The 16,166-nt window shown below is 43.6% G+C and overlaps 1 protein-coding gene across 3 annotated transcripts in view; it reads right to left on the bottom strand.

Annotated features, from left to right (window-relative positions):
* The window catches only part of CAV1 (caveolin 1), a 34,514-nt gene extending 20,312 nt beyond the window's left edge, over window positions 1–14,202 (bottom strand). Inside the window, exons 1-2 of one of the 3 annotated variants that reach the window (XM_007982676.3) lie at window positions 13,900–14,202; window positions 12,301–12,465 (exon numbers count right to left, since the gene is read on the bottom strand). In XM_007982676.3, coding sequence (XP_007980867.1) covers window positions 12,301–12,465; window positions 13,900–13,929 — 195 coding nt within the window. In that variant the 5' untranslated portion in view covers window positions 13,930–14,202. Of the gene's footprint in view, window positions 1–12,300; window positions 12,466–12,601; window positions 12,630–13,185 lie in introns of those variants that run through there. The other 2 variants (XM_007982675.3, XM_007982677.3) reach the window with 2 other exon arrangements.
* Between the last annotated feature and the right edge of the window lie 1,964 nt (window positions 14,203–16,166).

The raw sequence follows: 16,166 nt of genomic DNA, 5'->3' as shown, positions 1-16,166 counted from the left end.
TCTATTTTCTGATGTCTGACTCTGCATGGGGGCACTGGGCAGCCACAGAGGTGAGGGTGCCATTGCTCTGCTTTGAAGGACACAGGCACAAAGCAGGGAGAGAAGGAAGGGAGAGGAGAGAGGACACTGAAGGACAGTGAAGCAGAATAGTTGGAAGGCTTTGATGAATGCTACAGCAGAGATAAAAACAAAGGATGGTGGGGGCAAGGAGAAGAGATGGCTGATTCTGAGAAGGCCCAGATGTCAGAGGCAAGCTCCAGTGGATGAGTGAGGTCTGTCAGGCAGGCTGTGGTGTGGCAGGACTCATGACGTGCTCCGTGCCTGGTGCAGGGCTGGTGCTTCCCAAATATTGGTTGAATGCCTGATATGGTTTGGCTGTGTCCCCACCCAAATCTCATCTTGAATTGTAGTTCCCATAATTTTCCCATTTTGTGGGAGATGACTGAATCATGGGGGCAGTTTCCCCCATACTGTTCTTGTGGTGGTGAATAAGTCTCATGAAATCTGATGCTTTTATAAGGGGTTTCACCCCTTTTGCTTGGCTCTCAATTCTCTCTTGCCTGCCACCATGTAAGATGTGCCTTTCACCTTCCACCATGATTGTGAAGCCTCCCCAGGCATGTGGAACTGTGAGTCCATTAAACCTCTTTTTTAAAATAAATCACCCAGTCCCAGGTATGTCTTTATCCGCAGCATGAAAACAGACTAATACAATGCCCTTTCTGGGACAGTACATTATATGAGAATGACTCTTATTCCTAGCTTTAGACCTAAAGAAATAGAGGGACTTACCCAAAATAGTTTGGTGAATTTGTGGTTATTAACTGTTTTAGACAATTTCTCTTCCTACTAAAAAGCCTCATTCTCAAGAATAAGCAAGAAGAGAGAACTGTAAAGCTAACCAAAATAATTAGTGGTGAAATCTAATGAACACAATTCCACTTTCTTGACATATTTTGGTATGCCCATTTCCAGCCATATTATTACTTCTAAGAAGATAGAAAAGATACACAATGAACCATGATTGCTGAGACTTTTTTTTTTTTTTTTTTTTTAAGACAGAGTCTCGCTCTATCGCCCAGGCTGGAGTGCAGTGGCCGGATCTCGGCTCACTGCAAGCTCCGCCTCCCGGGTTTATGCCATTCTCCTGCCTCAGCCTCCCCAGTAGCTGGGACTACAGGCACCTGCCACCTCGCCCGGCTAGTTTTTTTTTTTTTTTGTATTTTTTAGTAGAGACGTGGTTTCACCGTGTTAGCCAGGATGGTCTCGATCTCCTGACCTCGTGATCCGCCCCCTCGGCCTCCCAAAGTGGCTGAGACATTTTAATTGTTCTTCTTAGAGACTAATGGTGCCTTGTAAAATGCACTATTAAATCTGTTTCTTCCTTCTGGCATTTGTTTTTGAGAACAAATATGTAATTACTAGGGAGGAAGTCTCAGAGAAACGATTTGCCATATTCCATAGGCATTTCTCCTACCAACATAAAACTCAGGTTTTTCTCAATTGTTTCCTGCTTTTACAATGTATTGGTGTGGTCCCACAAATGTCTGTAGAAATTGAGCGGGCAAATTGAGAACCTTAAAAGGAGCTGTTTAGTGCAAAGTACCTGTCAGGACCTGCTTCCTTTCCTGGTGCTTACCCCTCCCCGTATATCCAGACAGGATCAGCCCACCCCAGGGGCTCTGGCCAACCTGGGTGATCAGGGGCACTTTAAAGACTTAAGTGATTCAACCTTAGCCCCCACTGCAATGTGTCTGTTTCTATTTCTAGTTACTGGAAGTTCTACTCTGGCCACGCCTGCCCTTTGTACCCCATTTCTGGTCTTTGGGGCTTAATCCTCCCTGCCCAGCATCCACATTCCTTGAAGCTTGGGGTTTTACCTTGGTCCTTCTCCTTCCTCAAACCACCTGCCAAGATCTAGGGTCTGATCCTAGAAGCTCAGACCTGTCACTCCCAACAGAGATCATGTCTGGAATCACCATAAGCTGCTCACCTAGTGTGAGGACACCGTCATCTCTTTCCATACTGTGGCCACACCAATGGCTTCTGGGATCATGACTTATTACAGAGAGGCACTGGAGGACAGTGGTTAAGAATCCGGACTTTGGAGTTTCACTACCTGGGTTCAAACCCTAACTCTACCACTTCCTGCCTGTGTTATTCTGGGAATCTGCTGAGCCTGAGTTTCCTTACCTACAAAAGGAATATGATGGTGATAATAATAGTACCCATCTCATAGGGCCATTGGAGCTGTCAGTAAAATGATCTTTGTCACCCAGTCAGCCTATAGGAAGTGCTAGAAGAAGCACCCCATCTCCTGTCTCACTCCCACTTGCACAAACCCCCTTGTTTGTCCCATTGCACCGACAGCCCTTTAAAGGGACTATCTCTTCAGATATGGTTCTGCTGAATGCAGAATGCAGCTTTTCAAAACTTCACTTTTAAATTGCTGTGAGACAGAATATTAAGCACATACATACACCCTCAAAAGTTATTTAAGCCTTCTTGAAAGTAAGACTTTTAAGACTTATTTAAGTCTTTTGGTTTTTTAATTGCCAGCACAGCTAATGATGATTAAGAGGAAATGGTTGTGTCTTTAAGAATATGTACTTCCCCTGCCATGAAATAATGACCAACAAGAGACATGACTCCCTTTTTAATGGCCTTTTTTTCTGGCCTAAAAAGCCGTCTGTGGGTCACTGTGGCCTACAAAGAGACAAATGCCTTTGCTGGACAAGGAAGGCCCTCCTGATCTGGCTTCTACTACTCTCCCTGGCTCTGGCCACACTGATCCACTGCTGGTGCCCAGAACGGGCCAGGACCCCTCAAGGCTCTGGTTGCTCCTGCAGCTCCCTCTGCTGGGACCCTGTTCCTGGTGAACATACATTTAGCTTTGGAGACTGCTGAGAACTCTCTTCTTTGTGCTTGACTGTGGCCTGTCCTTTGGTTACATGACCTCACTCAGGTTTATTTACATGTCTGTTTCCCCACTAAGCCCTAAACTCTTTGGGGACAAGGGCTATAATTTAACTACCCAGTCCACGCCTGAGCCTGATTGGGTCATCACACATGGAAGCACCATGCACAGAAATGGTTATTGGGAGTTGTGGAGCTGGGATATGAGATATCACGGCCCAGTCCAGCATGAAGCAGGTGGCAGGACGGGGAGAAGGGTGCTCACGTTACTTTCTTTTCCTTTGCTTTTTGTCCCCCAACCTCCTCCTTTGTCACTGCTTGGGCTCGGCTTCTTTTCATTAGTCATTGCAAATAAGAAAATGTAGTTGTGTTTGACATCTGCACCATGCATGAGATGACCCACTGCCATATCTAGACACTACTTACCTTTTCACATAGAGTCATCACAACATCCTTGCTGGGATCAGGAGAAGTTTATAAATTGAATGTAGCTTTTTAAAACATCACCTTTATATTGCTATGAGATAGAATATTAAGCACATATGTACAACATCAAAACTTAAGTCTCTTTGAAAGTAAAATCTTCTGGTTCTTAATGGCCAGCACAACTAATGATGGTTAAAGGGAAACTCGGTTGTGTCTTTAGGAATATGTACTTCCCCTGCCATGAAATAATGACCAAAAAGAGACATCTTCTCAAGGTTCAATAAAGAAAACAAGATGTATTTCATATCTGAAACACCAACATAGTTCCCATGAAAGGCAGGAAATTTGTATTCTGTGCAGGTGTAATTCTGTTCTACCAACTAATTCCCTTGGTAGTTGCATAGCCTGTGGATCATGCAGGTTTCCTTTAAGGCAAAATTTAAAACACTTCCCCCACCCTAAACAATGGTTTATGTGCAAGCATGCCACTCTATGTTTCCCGGACTAACTGAAAAATAGTTTAAACTATTTTAAACATTTACATCTTTTACTGAGTAGCTGAGAAAATATGTGATGGAAGGATGTCAGTTTCATTAAACCTGTGTTTCAGAGAAAGAAAGGTCTGAGGGTTGAGTAGATTGGAACATAAGGGATCCTCTTTTAAGTTAGGGTGCAGTTTGATGGCTGTGATAAACGGCAGCAGATGGGTGACATTAGAGAAAGGAGTCAGGGAAAGGCCTGACATGCCTGGAATGTAGAAATTTTGCCTAGTCTGCTAGAAAATAGTGTGAATAGGGACTTCCAGTAGATTCCAGGTATAGGAATCAGAGACAGGACATTGCCCATTCATTTGTGACAATATTGCTTTTTTCTTCCAAATGGGACATTTCTGAGCATGCCTGGATGCTATTACTTGGGCCTGAGTAGTGCTGGCTAGTCTGTATGAGACAACCTAGAACATATGGTCACCCCATTCCTAGGTCACCCGGAGGCTCTAAGCTTGCAGTTGGCTTTAAGCCTAAGTAGCCTGAAGGGATGGAGAACCATTGAGCAAGTTGATTTGGGAGCCCTCCGTGGTGTTTCAAAACTCTCTGGCAGGGTTTTAAATGGCCTAACCGGCAAGTATTCTACTGGCAGGGAAAACATCTACAACTTTGCTGTGTATCTTATTTGCTCTCTTCAGGTAGAATCAACCAGGGTGTATATCTTTAAGCCAACCTTGGGTACGGTCATTTTTAAATCTGAGTTCATAGTGTAATCATTTGAAGAATGATCATTTGAAACTCTGAAAAATACAGACACTCAGGCTCCACCTCTAGATATTCTAATTTAATATATCAGGTGGGCCCAAGAATCTGTATTTGTAAACATTCATCTGATTCTTTTGGCACCTAGTCAAATTTGATAGTTCTTTCGGGTTTATAAAGAGGCTATGGGGTTTTAAAAAGGCTGCAAATTTCAATTTTTATTTTTACTTTTTTGTGATGGAGTCTCACTCTATTGCCCAGGCGGGAGTGCAGTGGCGTGATCTTGGCACACTGTAACTTCTGCCTCCCGGGTTCAAGCAATTCTCGTGCCTCAGTCACCAAAGTAGCTGGGACTACAGGTGCATGCCACCACGCCCGGCTAATCTTTTGTATTTTTAGTAGAGACAGGGTTTCACCATGTTGGCCAGGCTAGTCTCAAACTCCTGACCTCAGGTGATCCACCTGCCTTGGCCTCCCAATCAGTGTTTCAATAGGAGGATTAGAAGTTGAGAGCCAATATGTGAGGAGAGGATATTAGAGAGGAATTGAAGAATTTTCTACAATTCAATTACAATTTTTTATGAGACCAAAACAGAAGCAAATTGCCTAAAAATATATGTTCCTATTTTGCCTTGTTTATTTTTCCAGAAACAATTTGAAGATTTATAAATGCAGTGCTGTTTTGACCAAAGATATAAAGATATAAGATTTTAACAGACAGTAGAATTTGGTAAAGGAACCCAGCAAAAGTTTGTGAAGGAATCTGCATAAAGAAAGTCAAGGAGACAGCTACAAACTCTATGTGAGCAGCATTTATATCCTGGCTAAAACTATTACTCGGGAATTGTGGCACATCCCTGTGGTCCCAGTTACTCAGGAGTTGCTTGAGCCCAGGAGGTCGAGGCTACAGTGAACCATGATTGTGCCATTGCACTCCAGCCTGGGCAACAGAGCAAGATTTTGTCTCGAAATAAATAAATACATAAATAAATAAATAAATAAATAAATAAATGAATAAAGCAAAGAAACACAAAATAGTTTGCCCAAAATATTTTTGGGGCATTCATTTTATTTTATTTTATTTTTTGAGACAGAGTCTCGCTCTGTTGCCAGGCTGGAGTGCAGTGGCCAATCTCGGCTCACTGCACTCTCGGCCTCCTGGGTTCAAGCCATTCTCCTGCCTCAGCCTCCCAAGTAGCTGGGATTGCAAACACATGCTACCACACCCAACTAATTTTTGTATTTTCAGTAGAGAAGGGGTTTCACCATGTCGGCCAGGATGATCTCGATCTCCTAACCTCGTGATCCACCCATCTTGGCCTCCCAAAGTGCTGGGATCACACGAGTGAGTCACTGCACCCGGCCTTTTTTTGGGCACTGATTAACTGCTTTTAGACAAACAATTTTGCTCCCTATGTATAAGCTCAAATCTCGGGGACTACTGAGGAAGATAAATCTGTGGGCCTAATATCTTCGATCCCTTCTTCCTTCTTGGTGTCCGGTAGGACTAGAATGCTTTCTAGTTGAAAGAGATCATGAAAGCATTAGGCCATTATGCTGAAACCACACCTGATCTGATTACTTCATGCATGCCTTTTCTCGACTGCTAAAGAAAAAGAATTTTGTATCAGTCTCTACTTTAGAATCACCACATTCAAGTTTTAGAGAAGAAAGTTACAAAAGTTGCAAATATATATTTCTAATTTTGGCACAATCCTGTTTCACTACCACAGGTTGCCTCTGAGCATCTATGTGTTAGGCATACTTCTAGGGTCTGAGGGAGTCTTTTTTAGAAAGTTGTTTTAAAAGAAGTATAGTTTGCAAATCTTTTTCTCTAGGGCCTCAGATTATGGTAAAGAAGATAACAAATATGCAAGGTCTCCAGGGTGTGGAAGAAGAGTGTGTGTATTTTGGAATAAACCATCTTTGTGTGAAGACAGCAGCCCTGAACTTTCCTCACAGTCAGGAGGGGTCATGGAAGGTCCACCTTCACAGGTGAGTGCACATAGCCCTGTCCTCCTAGGGACCAGCTCTTTCTGGTCATTCCATCACAGAGAATTATGTTTAAAAGTAGGGCAAACTAAAAAGCAGTTTCATTTGGAATATGAAGTGTCTGTTATTTTATGGACTTGAGTGGGCAGGATACATAAACAGGTGGTTTTTCAAATTACTGGACTTTCCAGATGCTGCTCACTATTGCAGCTGTTCCTACTTTCAGCCCCTTAAAAGTGTAGCCAACCCTGCCGTTAACTGAAAGAATGTCCCACATCAGGAAGCTTTTCATAATTCAAGGGTACTTGGTGTACCTTGCCTTAAATTTTAATAAATAATATGAAATAATATACAGTTAAAACCAAAGTTTTTTGATTGCAGTTAATAGATGGAGGAGGGAAAAGACTCTTTTAGTAAGCATTTAAAATGTATATAATTTTGGGCTGAACTTGAAAGCATTTCATATGCTTAAGAAGGAATAATAGTAGCCATTTTAGTATCATCCTTTGCCCAGTATTCTGAGAACAATTTCCCACTAAAGATGATCATAACACAATTTTACGAGCTGAGGATTCTGAGTTCCATGCATGACTTCATACATGGTAGAATATCAATCACCAACTTGTGAAGCTATCTCCTAAACAAACATACAAGCAAAACTAATACTAATGCGAACAGAAAAAGATATTAACATGGTGCTAAGTGCTTTGACACAGTCTGATCTTTTAAATCTTATGCTTTGATTAGATGTATATCAAATAAACAATAATTTTATAACTGACTGTTATACTGATAATAATCACCAATTGCTCTAGAATGCTTTCTAGTTGAAAGGGATCACGGAGGCATTAAGCCATTGTACTGATACCAGAACTGATCTGATTATCATGTGCTTACATTTTCTTGACTGTTAAAGAAAAATTTGTGTCTGTGCATATTTAAGAATCATTACATTCCAATTTTAGAAAAGCAAGTTATGAATGCATATTTCTGTTTTTCAACAAAGACCTCCTTTCAGATGTCCTGATTTGTCTCAGTGCTAACAGAATCATCTAAACACATTTTTCCTCTCATGACAATACTCCGTGCTGAATCACATAATTTTATCTATTCTTCCTTAAAGATACATTTCAAAATATTCATTTTGGGCAGTAACTATGTAAAAAGATGGATAACATTTTAAACTTGTTAGCGCTTAATTTCTATTAATATTACAAAAGAGGAATTGGAGGCCAGCCTGGTAACCATGATGATCCCTTCCAATTCTAAAATTCTGTCATTTTGTGCATGTATGGTTCGACCCCCATTGCCACTTCGCATTGTCCTCATTTCACGTCTGGACGATGATGCAATGACATCTGAACTCTTTTCTGCTCAACTAGACTGGCTACTTTTCATTACCTTCTGTACCTTCACCAGAGTCATTTTACAAAAAGTCACCTTCATTATACCACACCGATGCTTGCAGTCATTCATGGCTGCCCACTGCTGACATGATGATGTCCAAGCTTATCATGAGTGTTGGATTTAGAGACTGCTTTTTACTATGATCAGTCTTTTCACCTTTATCACCTACCACTCTGCCACATGAAATCTCAAATCCCAGTCTGACTGAGCTACTAAAACTCCCCTATGGGAGACATTCTTGTCTCCATGTCTGGCTCATTTAGAATGCCTTCCTGTGCTTTTGCCCCAGCCATTTGCAATCCATCTGTCCTCCAGGACCCAACTCAAACCGTACCTCCTTCATACCATTCTCCATTAAACCATCTGCAACATATCCTCCTTCTCTGACCCTGCTATCCTTTCCATGACTGGGTCTCCCTAACACTTCATATTGATACCACTCCCTATTTAAAAACCTTTTGGTTATGCAATATTCAACACTACTGTATTTACTTTTGATTTCTTATCATATGTATTATATTTGGTCTATTTCCAAAATGATGAGAAGGCTTACAGTAGGGACCACATAAGACTGTATGCCAGTTAAAAGGAAAAGTAAAAATACAAAACCATATGTAGGAGAGAATAAGGAACATGAATTAATGAAACTTAAAATCCAGCTATAGATTTGAATCCGCTTCCTGGCAGTCAAGGCAAAAAAAAGGGAAAAAGGACCAATCAGTTTCCATGTAGCAGTGACTTACTATATTTTGGTGGTATGTATGTACTTTTTTTATAAAAAACTTTTTACTTGTATGCATGTTGTCTCACTAACTATAATCGTCTTTGTGATTGCTAGGATTTATTGTACGAATTACATAGCAAACCATCTAATCTAGCATATTGCATGGGTTTAATAAATAAATTAATTGATGGCTAATTTTATCAGAATTATAGATTTGAAGCTATTTTATTTATGTAGAAAATCAAAATAAGTACATAATAAACATGTGAATAACAATGCGAACAAAAGAAGGAGACACAGAAATCTCAGAGGGAGAATGAAGGGTTTGAGTTTGTGACCACTATAATTAAAGGAAATTTTAAAAAGTATTCACAAGCTACTTAATATTTTTGGGTAAATGTCTATATTTGGGTAAATTGTCTCATAATGTGGAGCAGCGAGCTTTTAGTAAGATGAGAAATTAATTTTATTGGAACTGGGTTGTACACTATAATGTATGCCATTATTACTAGTAAATTAGGTGATAATGCTGCACCTTCTTGAAATATAAATTCATGCCACACATGAGTTTTCTTTCCTCTCCCTAAATAGCTGTTTCCTGGGAGGAAAAAATGCAAATTCAGCTGTTTTCTGGGACTACTGAAAGTTACTATGCAGATATACTATCCTGTTCTTCATACTTTACACTAGGGTTTCATTTCTTCTCTAGAGTTTTGTTACTGTTTTCTTTAACGTGGCAATGGGATGCTTTTACAATGTAGAGAACACCCTAACCTGGCACTATCCAATAGAGATTTCTGTGCTAATGGAAATGTTCTATGTCTGTGCCACTAGCTTTACCTGTTGCATACTCACAGTGTGGCTAGTGTGACTATGGAACTGAATTTTAAATTTAATGTGATATTAATTACTTGAAATTCAAATGGAAACACAAATGGCTAGTGATTACCATATTGGACAGAGCAGCTTTCACAGGGCTCCTTGCTTTTGGGACTAACTTTTCCTTAGTTGATTGGGTAACTTTAACAGTAGATTCCATTGGCCACTGTTTCTTTCTTATTATGTGAAGTTTTAAGCTACCATGCATTAGCAGTAAAGCTTTGAGTGCTTTTAAGAAGCACCCAAAATTATTGTCATGATTTTTTTAAGAAGTCTATGTTGTTGGCCAGGCGCAGTGGTTCACGCCTGTAATCCCAGCACTTTGGGAGGCTGAGACCAGTGGATCATTTGAGGTAAAGAGTTCAAGATCAGCCTGGTCAACATGGTAAAACCCAGTCTCCACTAAAAATACAAATACTAACCCGGCATGGTGGTGTGCATCTGCAGTCCCAGCTACTCAGGAGGCTGAGACAGAATAACCTGGGAGGTAGAGGTTGCAGTGTTACAAGATCATGCCACTGCATTCCAGCCTGGGTGACAGAGTGAGACTCCATCTCAAAAAAATAAAAAAGAAAAAAATAAAAAGAAAAAAATTTAAAAAGTCGATGTTGTCAAAAGTAAAATTTAGGGAAATTTATTATTTACTGTCATGGAAACTGGAAATCATCCCTGTTTCTGTCATTTTGTTTGTGCTTGGACTTGAGGACACATATTTATAAAACAGGAGTCTCCGTAAGATGTAGATAGGCCCCTGTTCATCGGCCAGGCCCTCTCTGGGCAGAATTTGCATTTGTAGTTTTGGTGTCTCTCTGTAGGGCATTCTCTGAAGTCCCCTCTAGGCCAGGCATCTGAGTGAGACTGCCAAATTCTTTTCTAGGTGGACTTTTTGGTTTGACTGTCTTGTTTTGCTCACAGTTCTATGTGCAAGTAGTCAGGGTTTGGTTTCTTTAGGCTAGCAGGAGCTCGCTCTAGCTTTTTCTTTTAATTTCTTTAATTTGAGGATCCCCACACTTGCTCTTTGAAATGCTGTTTTGTAAACTGCTATTTCCTCCAAGCCTGTTATGTTTTTTTTCCATCTGTGTTGAAGTCTCTTTTCCCAGTGGGGCCTTTCTTTCTCAACTTAGTCATGCTATGTGTGGAGACCCACATCCACTCTGTTGGCTTCTCTGACTCATCCCGGGAGGTTCGCTTGCTCCAGGGAATCTCACTCACGGTGCAGTGGAACAACAGGGAGGATCCAGAGAAATCTGCCTCTTTTCCTGGCAACTCTCCTTCTTGTTCAAAGCTACATGAGAAGGGTGGGGGTGGGGGAAAGCACAAATATCCTCTCCCTTTAAGGTAATGTTTTTAGTAAATAGTTTTTTTAGCAATTCTATTTTCTAGTTTATAAGGTACTTTTGTTGCTGTTGCTTTTAAATATTCCATAATCCAGCTAGTCAAAAAAAGCTGCAAATGCTCCAATTTTCCTTTTTCCTACTCCAGGAAGCCAAGAGAGTCAATTCTGACAGGTTTTTTTTCCCTTCCAGTTACAGATTAAACTGTTTCCCCTTTTGAAATATATTATTCATGAATGTAAACAGTTTGCGAACTATAGCTCTTCCCATCCGCAGACAGCAGGCGTGGTGGGTAGAAATTGCTCATCCACCTCATTGATTGCTGGGGGCTATGTAGGACTAGATCTTCACACTCCAAACCCTGAGCCAGGATTTTTCCTTAGCCCTCCACTTCTCAGAGAAAACCCTCTGCCAAGGATGGCCCCAGCCCATGATATCCCAATCCAGATGTGTTTAGACAATAAATTCCTCCCACTAGATTGGCTAAAAGGGTCAAAATCGAATAACAATGATAATTTAAAACTGACCACTGAGTCAGATCTAAGTCTGGCCAATAACCCAGTCCATTTATTTTTAATCTCACTAAGTACATCCTGAAAGTATGAAAAGGAACTCCAATCTGAATGTGCCATTAGCTCAGGGCAGGCTGACCCAGGTAGCTACTAAAGAAGCAGCTTTCCATATCTAAGTGCAGGTGTCCATAGATAGAAAAAACCAAGAGGCATACATTGTTTTTGGTTTTGTAAATTTGCTTAGTTGTGCACAAGTGACTTGTTAGAATAGTTAAAGTAACTTTCATATGTATATGAGTAAGTACGTATTTTCTTTGTCTTTAGTCCTAGGCATTTCCATCCACTGTAGTATTTTTAAGAAAATCACTTCCCATCGTTTTAGTTGGGGGAACATGCCCATGTAGTATTCTGACTCATCCTCAGCACAAGACCTGACACAATTATCTTACTGTCTTAATGCCACGTGCAGCGGGGACCTGTCACTAGACTTTCAACCTGGGAATGGATAGGAACCATCTCACCGTCCCAAGGAGTATGGGCCGTCTGTTGCTGAGGTCAATAGGTTCATTTGCTAGGATAAAAGCGTAGTTATAGGAACTTCTACAAAACTCACTTTAGCTGAATTTCAGCTTAACTAATTATTGGGGGGAGATGGGGGAAGGGAGATGTTACACTTCTGCCGACTGCGGGAGCTCCCACACATCAAACCCATAAAACTCTGTGTGTGTGTGTGTGTGTGTGTGTGTGTGTGTGTAGGGGGCGGGGTGGGATGTGCATGCACGGCAATGCTAAAGAAGGATGCACGGGCTAACTGCCAGAGGAGAGCTGTCCCGGCCCTTCCCTGTTGGTCGCCTTTGGCTTACCTTGACCACGTCGTCGTTGAGGTGTTTAGGGTCGCGGTTGACCAGGTCGATCTCCTTGGTGTGCGCGTCGTACACTTGCTTCTCGCTCAGCTCGTCTGCCATGGCCTTGTTGTTGGGCTTGTAGATGTTGCCCTGTTCCCGGATGGGAACAGTGTAGAGATGTCCCTGCAGAGGGCGGAGGGCGGACGGCCAGGAGGCGGAGGGCGGCAACGGCGGTGGGAGGAAAAATGCAAAAAGAAAAACAAGCGATCAGAAGTCAGCCTGGTGGCGGGGGAAACCTCGAGCTCGAAATCGAACTAACCGCTCCGACAGCTACGGCTCCGTGCACAGAAACCGCCTGTGCGCAGCCAGCTTTTTAAGAGGATCTGGCAGAGGACACCACACCCCTCCGTACTCTGCAGGGCGCGCCTGCCTCCCCCGCCCGCCGCCAGGGGTCAGGGCAGGCCCCGCCGCGCGGTCCGCAGGCCCCAGCCCGCGCACGTCCCGGCTCAGCACTCAGGACCCGCAGGACCCGCAGGACCCCAGCGGCGAGGGGGCAGCCGCAGGCCTTTTCCCGGACTCCCTAAGTTGCGCCGCTCTCGGCCCGAGCGCTTCACCTGTTTCGCGTTCCAGTCCCCGGCCCCTATTACTCCTGCCCCGGTAATCCCTTCCAGCTTTATCTAAGATCCAACAGCAGCCGCCCGACCAGCGGAATGTTCCCTTTATCGCTGCTTCTTGGCCGCGTCCCCCTCGCACCTGCCCGCGCCCCCCACCCTGCCTCGGCCCTCTCTTGTCCCTCCACCGCTCTCCCTGCCCAGTCCGCCGTGATGATCACAATCCCGAAAGTCCCCATTTCTGGCGGAGCCAGGTGCCAGACCCCCTAAACGTCCTAGAACTCAGTCTCACCTGCGCAGCTCCCACGACCCACCCCCAGAGCACTCCCAGGCTGCGGGCGAGTGGCTGAAGGGCAGCTGCGTGTTGTAAAACGAGGTCTCCACACCTGGGCAGAGCTCCAGCGCGTGGAGGGCGTTGGAAGTGATGGTGGCAGTTTGGGGAGGGGAGATCCACCCCTCTCAGAACACCCCTGCCAGACGCCAAGATGCAGAAGGAGTTCCTGAGATGGTTCAAGAACTTTGGAAAGTGCAAACACACTGCGCGCCGCCTCCGCGACCTGCCAGTCTGGACGCCTGGCGGGGAGTCTCGGGGACTGTCCCCAGGACTCGGGTAAATGACACCACCACCCTGCACTCCACCTCTTCGAACCTCCAGCAGGCAGGGCCGGACCGCGGGGGTCCCGCGACAAGGGAGCATCCTAGACCCATCCAGAAAACGCGTCCCTGGGTCAGACAGACCCAGTCTCAGGACCCCAATCGCCTTTTCCCTGTTCTCCTAGCTCAGGGGCTCCCTAGGCCCCCTCCCCATTAGGAAAACATAAAACATTCCTGGCTTCTCTTCACCTCCCCGCCCAGGCCCATTCCTCAGCGGTGCCAATGCCAGAGGAGTGCTCCGAAGTGGAGAGAGGGCTGGGGCCAGGGCAGCAATCGGGATATTTGGAGAGGCAGATAGCAGAAGCGGACACTCCCCGCGCGCTCGGGCCGGCGCGCCCCCACCAATGCCTACCTCCGAGTCTACGTATTTGCCCCCAGACATGCTGGCCCGTGGCTGGATGAAAGCTCTGAGGAGGTTTCCCTGGGCTGTGATTTAAGGGAACTGAGGAAGGAAGATCTTGTATTGTATGGGGGAAAAAAAAGGCGCTGACGGGGGGCGGTGGCTGGGAGGGAGCCTCCTGGCCGCCCGCCAAGGGTTTGTTCTGCTCGCAGTTGGCCCGGACGTGCGCTGCGCCGGGTCTAGGCACATCCCCAAGGTTCTGGCAGCAGAGGGCGGGGAGAGCCCGCAGCGAGCAGAGAGCGAGTGAGAACGTTTCTCCCGCGCTGGGGTGCTTGGGCAGATTATTTTAAACCTGAGGCAACATTTTCCCTGCTCTGAACCACCGAGAGGCGTCCCGGGGAGAGCGAATGTTTTCGCAGTGCATCATCTCAGCAGGGGTGGAGGGAGCCGACGCGCCTGTAGAGATGCCCAGTATGGGCAACCAAGGCGGCAGAAACAATCCACAATCCTGCCCTGTCCTAAGCCGTCCCTTCCCACCTCCCCCATCCCCCGCCCATCGCCCACGTTCCATCTCTGCCTTAAGACACATCTGTCTCCCTGTTTCACAGAGGGAGGGATGAAAGATGATTAGGAACCTTTAGGTACATTTCACATCTAAACTTTGTGGATCCCTTGTGGAAGGAATCTGTGTGGGTGCCTGTGGTGTACTTTTGGTGACACTCGTTTACATCTAGTCGGTGTGGATGGAAACTTAAGCAGGCATGCAGAATTTAACGTTTCCCATCCGTTTCTGAAATGTGTCCCAAACGCTTCGAATTAAGAAATGAAGATCTTTAACTTTTCTATAATTTTGTTACCGATATTTTCTGGAAAAATGGAATTTTATGCCAACAGGTTATGCCATGTTTGCAAAACACACAAAATATTTGTAATTGTAGAATTATTTAAAGCTTCAGGTTTATTACCAGAGAAGATTTTTTTAATGTGCTTGGCTGTGAGGAAAGATTTAACTTTTCTAATTGACTAGACTTTTAAAAAATGTGGTAGCGATTAAAGTATTTTATCTGTTCCTGAATTTGGGGCTTCTCTCTTTACTTTTTTGTAAAGAAGCACAAAATGAATTAAATAGTAATCAGTCATTTTGCTCTTGAGCTGTAATTAATCAGGAACTCATTATCCAAAAATGGAAAGGACATGTTACCTACGCTTCTGTGTGCAGTCAAAAGTCAAAGTATCACTTGAAATTAAAAAAAAAAAAAAAAAAAAAAAAAAAAGCTGGAGTACACTTAAAGGGGCACAGGTTAAAATTAAAATAGAGAGGGGAATGTGAGTTGGGAGTAAGAGGTAGGAGAAAGGGAAATGGATGGAATGCTGAAAGAGTTGATTATCTAGTTGGAGAGAAGACACAAAAGTATAAAAGAACTATAAAGGACAGGCTATTGTTGGTAGCAAAATTTTTTGGAACAAAAGATCAGTTTTAACTAAGAATGGCAGGGAAAGTGTCACAGTGTTGCAAATGTTGGCATGCCTGTAATTATGTTGGCCATTCATGATTAGCAGACTAAAGATCTTTCAAAAGTTGGGTTTTCTCAAATACCACATTAGTGGGAGCTAAATGATGAGAACTCATGGAAACAAAGAGGGAAACAGCAGGCACTGGGGCCCACTTGAGGGGTGGAGCGTCAGGGAGGGAGAGGAGCAGAATAACTATTGGGGGGTAGGCTTTGTAGCTGGGTGATGAAATAATCTGTACAGCGAATCCCTGTGACACAAATTTACCTATTTAACAAACCTGCACATGTACTCTTGAACCTAAAATAAAAGTTAAAAAAAATTGGAATGTTTAAAAATAAGCTTATTTATGAATAAACAAATAATTGGGATTTCTCTTTCTTTCTTTCTTTCTTTCTTTCTTTCTTTCTTTCTTCCTTCCTTCCTTTCTTTCTTTCTTTCTTTGTTTTTTCTTTCTTTTATTTGTTTTTTTTTTTTTTTCCTGACAGGGTGTCCTCTGTCACCCAAGCTGGAGTGCAGTGACGCATTCATAGGTCACTACAGCCTGGACCTCTTGGGCCCAAGTGATCCACCTCAGTTTCCTGATAGAATGCTGAAACTATAGGAGTGCACCACCACACCCTGCTGATTTTTCAAAAAAAGATTTTGTGGAGACAGGATCTCACTCTGTTACCCTGTCTGGTCTCAAACTCCTGGCCTCAAGCAATCCTCTTGCCGTAGTCTCCCAATGTGTTGGGATTACAGGTGTGAGCCACCACAACTGGCCA

This window comes from Chlorocebus sabaeus, chromosome 21 (genome assembly GCF_047675955.1).
Source record: "Chlorocebus sabaeus isolate Y175 chromosome 21, mChlSab1.0.hap1, whole genome shotgun sequence".
In the NCBI taxonomy this organism is placed as follows: Eukaryota; Metazoa; Chordata; class Mammalia; order Primates; family Cercopithecidae; genus Chlorocebus; species Chlorocebus sabaeus.
This window is presented reverse-complemented; position numbering and strand designations above follow the sequence as displayed.